The sequence below is a fragment of the Cannabis sativa genome, chromosome X (assembly GCF_029168945.1).
Source record: "Cannabis sativa cultivar Pink pepper isolate KNU-18-1 chromosome X, ASM2916894v1, whole genome shotgun sequence".
NCBI classification, from domain to species: domain Eukaryota; kingdom Viridiplantae; phylum Streptophyta; class Magnoliopsida; order Rosales; family Cannabaceae; genus Cannabis; species Cannabis sativa.
This window is the reverse complement of record NC_083610.1, coordinates 40,227,045-40,236,744: the sequence shown is the minus strand read 5'-3', so window position 1 is coordinate 40,236,744 and position 9,700 is coordinate 40,227,045. Positions and strand designations below refer to the sequence as shown.

At 39.4% G+C, this 9,700-nt stretch overlaps 1 protein-coding gene across 1 annotated transcript; it reads left to right on the top strand.

The window, feature by feature from the left end:
* Positions 1–1,445: 1,445 nt before the first annotated feature.
* Positions 1,446–2,447, top strand: LOC115717839 (uncharacterized). Its single transcript, XM_030646812.2, has one exon. It carries the CDS (start codon positions 1,446–1,448, stop codon positions 2,445–2,447), a length of 1,002 nt encoding a protein of 333 aa, XP_030502672.2.
* Positions 2,448–9,700: the final 7,253 nt, after the last annotated feature.

Below are 9,700 nucleotides of genomic sequence, written 5' to 3'. Positions count from 1 at the left end.
AAATATTTTTATTAACCCATGTTTAAGACATAAAAATGCACTACATGAAGAGGAAAACGATGGGAAAGACGGGTACCATGGCTCTAAAGTTGGATATGAGTAAAGCCTACGATAGAGTGGAATGGATTTTCCTTGAACAGATGATGCTTTGAATGGGTTTTTCTAGCCGGTGGGTATCTTTGGTAATGTATTGTGTGTCTTCAGTATCTTATAAGATCACTCACGGGGGCCATGTTCTGGGGCCTATCGTACCAAGCAGGGGTATTCGTCAGGGAGACCCGCTTTCGCCTTACTTGTTCTTAATCTGTGCTGAAGGTTTCTCTTCACTTGTTAATTTATTTGTGCGTAGGCAATGGCTTACGGGGTGTCGTGTGGCTAGGAATGCCCCTACTGTTTCTCATATGTTGTTCGCAGATGATAGTTATATTTTCTGCAAAGCAACTGATATGGAAGGGGCTAGTGTTCTTCGTCTTTTGGATATTTATGAGAAAGCTTCGGGACAGAAGATTAACTTTACTAAGTCATCAGTCTTTTTTAGCAATAATGTCCATGAGCATGTTCGGGCTCATCTTTGTGGACTTCTTGGGATGGCACCTGCTTCTGAAAATAGCACCTATCTGGGCTTGCCTTGTACCATGGGGCGCAGTAAGAATGCGATCTTGGGGTATTTGAAAGATAAAATGATCAAGAAGATGCAAAGTTGGGAGACTAGATTCCTTTCAAAAGCTGGGAAAGAAGTATTGATAAAGTCTGTGGCCCAATCCCTTCCTAGTTATGCAATGAGCGTGTTTCTTCTCACTAAGGAAATTTGCTCTAACCTTGAAGGGTTAATGGCTAAGTTCTGGTGGAAATCTCAGTCTCAGAATTCATCTAAAGGAGTTAGTTGGGTGAGTTGGCGAAAGCTTTGTCGCCACAAGGATGCTGGCGGTTTGGGTTTTAGGAATCTACGGGATTATAATTTGGCACTCTTGGGGAAGCAAGGGTGCGTTTGCTTACTGATAGTAACTCGTTAGTGGCAAGGGTTTATATGACAAGATACTTTCCTAAGGGCAACTTTCTAACGGCTGAGTTGGGTCCAAATCCTAGCTTCATTTGGCGTAGTGTTTTGGAGGCTAAGGATTTGCTTCAGCAAGGTGTTACAAGGTCTATTGGAAATGGTAGTTCAACTTCTATACTGGAAGATCCTTGGCTCCCTGCTTCGGGTAACAAGTTTGTTACTACTTTTCACCCGAGCCTTGTTGGAAGAATGGTAGATAGCTTGCTGCAAGTTGATCAACGAGCTTGGGATGTTGAAGTGATCCATGATATTTTTAATCCTCATGACAGAGCGCTAATTCTTTCTATTTAGTTGGGTGATTCTAGTGGTGAGGATTGTTGGTCTTGGTCAAAAGAAACATCTGGTATATACACGGTTCGTAGTGCGTATAAGTTGTTGCAATGTTCTAATGGGGATTGGCCGGCTACTGGGGTGGAAAGCTGCTGGAAAAAAATATGGCACACTGAATGTTCCAGCCAAAGTTCAACATATGCTTTGGCGTGTCATCTCGGGTTGCCTCCCAACAAAAATTCAGCTTTCAACTAAGCATGTCCATGTCGATTTAACTTGTCCCTTGTGCAATCTTGCACCAGAATCGGCCTCTCATGTACTCTTCAGCTGTTCATTTGCTCATTCCTGTTGGAACTTATCTTCGGCTTCTGCTGCTGGTATCGGGGAGGAAGCTTTTCTTGACTGGTTTTGCAACCTGCTGGTGCACGGCAGCAAAGCAGTAGCTGAGGAGGCTGCGATGCTTTTGTGGCGAATTTGGACAGCCCGTAATGATCAGTTATGGAGTAATAAGTCAACCACTGTTTTGGAGGTTCTTCGGTCGGCTAGAACTAATCTTGGCAATTGGCAAAATGCTCAATCAAATGGTTTATCTCCATTACTCAATGTTAATATTGGGAATGGTAAGGAGCATTGGACAAAACCACTTTTTACTAAGTTCAAGATCAATGTCGACGGGGCAATCTTCGAAAGTGAGACTCGATTTGGCTTTGGCTTCATAATTAGAGACTCGGCTGGGAAACTCATACATGCGGCTACTGGGAGTAAATTGGGTGCGGTTTCTCCCGAGATTGCTGAAGTGGTGGGTATGAAAGAAGTCTTGAGTTGGATCAAGAGGATGAATGTAACTGATGTGGAAGTTGAAACTGATTCGTTGGTCACTGTTCAGGCTATTAATGGATCAGTTCAAATGCCATCTCAGTTTGGTTTAATTGTTCAAGACTGTCGTCTTTTGTTATCTGAGTTACAAAATATTTTTATTTCTTTTGTTAAACGATCTGCAAATAGGGCTGCTCATTGTCTTGCAAGGCAATCCTGTTTTATGTCAGATTGTATGTTTGATGAGTTCTCTGCTCCATCAAATTTGCTTTCAATTGTAAGGGATGATCTTATTTCAAGTTGAATAAAACTTTACCCTTTTCTCAAAAAAAAAAAAAAAAAAAAATCTAAAAATGACTATAATAATCATACATTATCAAAAATAAAAATTCAAATTTATCACTTAAGTGTTTAATACTTATCCTCAAATAAGAGACTTAAACTAATTCAAAAAATATTTGTTAAACTAATTCAAAAAATATTTAATACATACATATAATTGTGCTACAAATAATTTACTAATTTACAAATCACTGTTTCCTAAATACTCATATTATAAAAATTTATTTAATAATAAACAAATAAACTAATATTTAATTTATTAGCTTAACTCATTCAAGAGTAACATAAAAAAATTGGAACTCGTACTCAAAGAGTCAAAGAGTATACACGCATTGAATGAATAACTAAAAGGGTAACAAACATAATGATATATGATAAATGACATTAGTTATATCAATTTATAATATTTTTGTAAAGAAGTCGAAAGAAGTTTATATCTATTTATAATTCAAAATAGATAGTTGTGAGGATACTAAATCTTATATATAGTTGTGTTTTTTTTTTTTTTTTATAATAAACGTGAACATTCATTAAACAAATTAAATCAGTTAGACCACTTGGTCATTACAAAATAGATTCCCAAATAAAAAGAGAAATTGGAATAGAGCCAAACAGTTGGTGGGTGAAGGCCCACTTAACCACATTATGGACCACGAAGTTACAATACCAATTATATATAGTTTGTATATTTTATAAAAATCACTCACTCAATTTTTTTTAAAATTATACATATCTACACTACAATTAAACTAAAAAAAAGAATTATATACTAAACTGCACTTATTATGTTACCACGTTATTCTTCAGATTTTTATATATATATTTATATATATTATTTTATTTACAATTGTTACATAATATTATATGATATATATTACTTGCTTGATAGTAATTTTTGCACCCTCATTAATTTTCTGCTTGATGTCAGTTCAAAAGGTTTTATAATTTTGTTATTTTGTTCAAAAATTGTTAATTAATTACTTAAATTTTTATATTTATCTGTTTATTTACTTTTTTTAAGAAATCGACATGCTATAATTTAGTTGAAAAAAATGAATAAATATAAAGAGAAGAGAAAAAAAAAGCGGTAAGTAAAAAGAAAAGAAAGAGTAGAGTATTTAATTGACATTAAAATAGTATAATAAGATAAATGTATAGGAATAAATTATAAATAATATAATAATTAAATTACATAAAATTAAGGCCAGTATATATAATCAAGTAAAAAAAGAACAAAAACACGTATTTTACTGATGGGGCCTTAAACTTCATATATTAATACCTAAGAATATTATCAATAATAGCTTTCCCACTCACATTATTGGTATAAAAAAATATAAAAAATAAGACTTTAAAGGTTTGAATTTTCTTACTTTGATATTCAGTCTTTTTCATATTTTTCACATATTTATATTACTATGATGCTTTATTGCTTGATCTAAATGATAATAATAAAAAGTTAGAAGAACCGTGGAATAAATACCGTAACTTACTTTTCAGCAAATGGCTGTTTGGAATAGGTTAATGCTAGTAAGAGAATGGTAATGTTTCACATTTCCTTGTTTGTTTGGAAGGTTTAGCCTTAGAATGTTATTCCCCTAGTAATATAACTACCCTTGAGGAGGGTAATACCTTAGGGGGCGTTTGGTATAAGGGATTCAAAATAATCTGATTAAGGGGAATATTATGAAGGAGAATATGATTATCTGTAAACTTATTACATTGTTTGGTTATTCATGGCAATATTAATTAGATTACTGTTAATTAAATTATAGTGTTTGGTTGAGCACATGAATCTTATATACTATTTTAGAATAGTGAAATAAAAATAAAATAATAATTATTATATCTCTTTCAACATAATTATAAATAAAATAAAATTATTATTTGTAAAAACAAATATATTTATTAATAAATAAATTTAGTTGCAATGTGTTTGTCCAATTGATGAGCCAGCAACCAAAGTTGCAACGACAAGAGAGCGATGCGATGTTGAATTTTAACGAAAAAGTTGTGATAATTTTGTATTGTTTGAAAGAGTAAATAGGAAAGATGGTGAGAATAATAAAAATGGTAGATTAAGTTGTGATAATTTTGTATTGTTTGACAGAGTAAATAGAAGAAGATGATGAGGATAATATTAATAACAGATTAAAAGTGAAGTATTATATATATATATATATTATAAACATCTTTTCTTAAAGCAATTGTGTAGTGTTTAATTTATTTTAAGTTATTATTTGAATTTTTATTTATAAAAATTTAATTATACATTCAAATAACTAATATAATGTTTGAATCCCACCTTTTTTGAATGATCAACATTACCCCTTTTTAGGGTAGTTGGAATACTAGGGTAAAAGCATTACATGACTCAAAATTTTTTAAACCTCATAACAAACAGGGTAATCATTGAGATTACCTTTTCTCTCCTCACATTAACCCATTCCAAACAACCCCTTGTGTTCTACTACTAATGGTGGAAGGAAGCAAAAAAAGTAAGATTGAATTATTACCTTCCATTATATTAATTTGAATAACATTTTTAAATTAATAAATAAATTTAAATACTAATAATATTATCATTTATTATAAATAAAATATTACGATATATATATTTAGTCTGTGAGTTCAGTTTTTTTAACTCAGTTATTTTATATTATTAGCAATAACATATATATATTTATTATACATAAATTTTATGCGAATGGTGTACATAAATGACATAGCATACAAAAATAAATAATATAATCATAAAATATATAAAAATGTTCATTTTAATTAATAAAAAATACAATAAAAATTAATGTTTACTAATTAATAAATATATTTCTTTAATAAATAATTATTTTATTTTTATATGTAATTAACATTGTTGACCGAGGTTTTCGGCAACTAATAAAATATTATAAGTTTATAGAGCTGTAAGAAAATTAGAGAAGGATTTTTACGTGGTTGGGGCGTTAATGAGCCTTAGTCCACGAGTCTATCGTATTTATGAATGTATTTAATACAGATAATGTATTTGGTGAGTGTTTCACCCTTATAAATACAGAGAATGTTCTTGGTGAGTATTTACTCTTCTTGCTCTTATGCAGCCCAAGATTCTCGATCCCATTTAATGAGCTTTGAGGGGGTATTTATAGTGTTTTTGGTGGGGTGATCCCCAGAACTATTGTACAAGTGTATCTGTAAGTGTCCATAAAGTTGGGCATTCCCAATGAATATACCATGAGTAATGCATGGTCAAATCCCTAGGTGCTGTAGGGCTTTTATGTGGAATGTCCTTATTGTCTTTTGACTGATGTGACTCTTCACAGTGTAGCCGTCGATAGACTTAAATGATCATTACTTTGTCGCTGCTGGTCGGAGGTTGTGCCGTCAGACTTTATTGCGTGTAGCAGTCCCAACACGTTTCCTCCCATGCGGCATTAAATGCGACTTGATTGCTCAGGAGAAACCTGACACCCCGCGGAGATGCCTTAACGTTACTTAGGCTTCGGGAGCATATGGGGTTCCATATGCCTTCTCCAGGAGATATGTCCCGGATGCTGCTTCATTGCATAAAGACTTAGCAAATAGTTTGGATTATAAGTTGCTTGATCCACGTGTCCCTGTCTGGTTGGTCCACGTATATTGGGCAAAATCAGGGGCAACATTTACCCCCCAAGCCTTGTTTATTTGAAAAATAAAACAAGGCTTGCTCAAGTGCTTCCGGTTGACTCCTCGGTTTCCTGGCACGAGCTTTGAGCGCGTGAGGGTGTATTTAATGATGGCCTTTAATGCAGCGATTCACTTTTTGCAGGGGTCGATTCGTTTCACGCCCATTGATTGATTCGGCGCATTAATGGTGTCAGACGGACACTGACCGCCTTAATTACAAGTCAATCTGATCCGTTGATCTTTGAGAATTCGAATCGTGCGTTTCCCCCACCGTTCGATTGGTAGGTGATAGTGCTTGTTCCTCATGCAATTTTGCCTATAAAAGCCACCACCTTTCCTTCATTTCGGTTACTTCCCATTTCTTGCCAACTTTGCTCAAATTTCCCAGAGAGAAAAAATTCTCAGACCAAGAAAACACTGTTGAACACTTTGTAATTTTTCCCAGTCCATCTTCGCTCACTACTCTCAATCCTTCTTATCTTCGTTTGATCTACAGCAGGACCCCCAGTCTCAACACTTCACTGTAAGTTTCTTGCACCCCTTGCTTTACTGTTAATGTACATGACATGCTTTTACTTATCTGCTCGTTTTTTCTGAGTTTCGTATTTGAAGTTTCTGGGAATGCACACTTTTAGATTTTTCACGTAACAGGTCTAGGTTCACCATTTCTGGTGATAGGATTACTCTTGTCACGCATTTGTTACTATTTTTTTTTCTTGCAAAAGACCATATGTTCTTCGTATACTGGTTGTTTAGGGCATAGGAGAGATTGCTTTCTTTCGATTTTCCGCCCTTTCTTTTTCTCTGGTGCGCAATGTCGTCTTCTGTGAATTTATTGCACCCGACTCTTGTCCAGGGAATCCTTCTAGGGTTTCCTGTTTGACAGATGTCCGGAGGGGGCCTCTTTCCAGCAGTTAGGGGACCCCCATTCCCTTTTGCCCCCATCAGTTGGAGAACATCGTGGAGGTAGCTGGAATCAAGCCTTCCACATCCGGGACGTACCACCGACCACCTCGTGATGCGGAGATGCCCAATCACAACTACGGCGGCTTCGGGGCTTGGAGCCAGACGCATTTGATGGTCGGGGCCATGCTTCCTCTCCAGGACTACTTTGTTAATTTTTTAGTTTTTGTCGGTCTTGCGCCATACCAACTTATTCCTCAAGCATACCGCCTGCTCTCAGGCTTATTTATTTTTTACTCCGCCCGGGGATGGGGCTCTCCCAGCCCGGCGGAGATATTGTATTTTTATGAACTTGTTTCCGTCCCCAAGAAGGGGGACAAACTTAAAGACGGTTTTTATGGATTCTGGGCCCACCCTGCCAATGATGGGGTGGTCCCCTATAATAGGCAAACTCATGTTAAGGAGTATCGCCATCGTTTTTTCTTCTCTTTCGAGTTCCGAGCGGTGGAACATCCGGAGCTCCTCACTGAGTGGGTTAGGATTCCCCCTTATGAGCGAACCGCGCCCACTCATGTCTTTCTTCGGAGAGCCCAGGCCTTCGCCACTTATGACCGGGCGGACCTCGACGTCGGGGGCCTGGTTACGACGGAGAATTGCCGGAAGGCCAAGCTCATCCTGCCGCACCAATCTGTGGAGGACTCTAACCTTTCCAGGGTTATCTGTCCCAATGTGAGGGCGCATGCCGCGGAGAAGATCTTCCGGGACGAGATCATCGCCACTGCCGAGAAGAAGTACCAGGACTATCTCTACCGGAAGGCTCAGGAGAAAGCCTACTCCAAGGCTCAAGCAGCTTCCGGGAGGCCACTTCGTGTGGGGAGCCCGGTCGAGAGGAGAAGCCAAGCGATCGCTGGGAAGCCCCTTCATATTGGGGACTCGGCGGAGAGAAGGGCTCCCAGGCCAAAGCCTTCGGCTCAGGAGCCGAACACTGGGGCTCCTGGCGCCAGCACTTCCGGCTCCGGTAAGTCTCCTTTAGCAGTACATTACGTCCCTTCTGTTGGCGAATATGCCAGTCTTAGGCCTGTAGGGTTCGATGAGCGTCTTTATAGGTTTAGGATGCCCTCGACCCGGTGGGGAGACCATATGGAGGAGTTTTATTTTTCCAACTTAGGAGATTTTCTAGGTCAGTCCCGGATGGGTTCTGGTCCTCCGGAGCCCGTCCCCTTAGACCCTTCGGCTTATATTTCATCCAGCTGGTTCCGGCCTTCGGACAGCTATCTCGGAGACGATGCTGCCAGCGTTAAGATTCAGAACTTTGCTAGGGCCGAATTAGAGAGTCAGGGTAGGACTAGCTTGATTGCTATATCTGAGTGTTTGTTGTTTCCCATGGATGTTCTAACACTTGCCTTCTTTCTTTTGCTGTAGCAGGCGTTTCCATGGATGCCATATTGGCCGAACTTGTCGGGGTTCACTCTCCTGAAGCTCCCCCTCCCTTTACTTCTTCCCAGACGGCCCCCCCTTTAAAGGCTTCTTCCAGTGCCCCTCCAAACACTATTGACTTAGTGGATGAGGAGGTGCTTTTGGGAGAAGGTCAAGAAAAGCGATGGGGCTTTTCTGAGGAAGTTGAAGAAGGTCAAGAAGGGCACCGGGCTCTTCCTGAGGAAGTTGAAGAAAGTGAAGAAGAGCAAGAAGTTGCTCTGATTCGCAAACGCAAGGGCAAAATGGTTGCCCAGGAGGAGCCCAAACGGCAACGGAGAGCTGATACTCCAGCCCACGGTCTTGATGGCGGGATCTCTCCCGAGATGGAGGAACACACTGCCCCTCCCAATATTGTGCTGACTCCGATTCCTGGAGATGAGGCGAGACAGGAGCTCCGGATAGCTAAACACAACTACGCCATGGATGAATACTCCCGGGGGTATGCTGAGGTGGAGGCCCTTAAGAGGATCTTACGAGTTGAGATGCAAAATACTCTCAACAACCCGGAATACCAGAATCGTGGGATTTAAATTTGGATCCCTTGTCGGATTGGTTCGGTCGTTTCCTCGGGCCCACCTTAGCTCCCTTTACCACGGAGATGACCGGCGAGTTTGCGTCCCAGCTCACCCGGTGTGCACCCAGGCGGTTCGCTGCTTGTGCATCCTTGAACTCCATCTTCCAAGTCCAGGATCTCAGCCACTCCCTCACTGTGGTAAGTATTTTGTAGTTTACTTTTCTCCTTATTGTTTTTTCTTGGAGACTCTTACTTATACTTGTATTCTTTCTCAGCTTGCTGTTGAGGCCGGCCGCCTTTCCAAGAACATAATTAATCATGGCTTCGTCCTGTCCGATTTTGGGGACATGGATGAAGTTAGGAAAATCCTTCAGGACCTTACTGTTGAAAGGCGGCTTTATCAGGAGGATGCTGAACGTCGGGAGGCCCTTGCCAAGGCCAGTGAGGAAGAGGCCAAGCGGAGGGAAGCGCAGGCAGAGGCAATGATCCGGGAGGAGGCCCTTCGGAGAGATAGGCTGGAGGCCAGGCATCAAGAGGAGCTGAGGACGGAGGGCGAAGCCACTGCTAAGGCCAGGCGAGAGCTTCGGGAGGCCAGGGAGGCCTTGGATGAAATGGCTGCCAAGGTGAGGTCCTTAGAGGAAACTCACCGGGCAAACTTG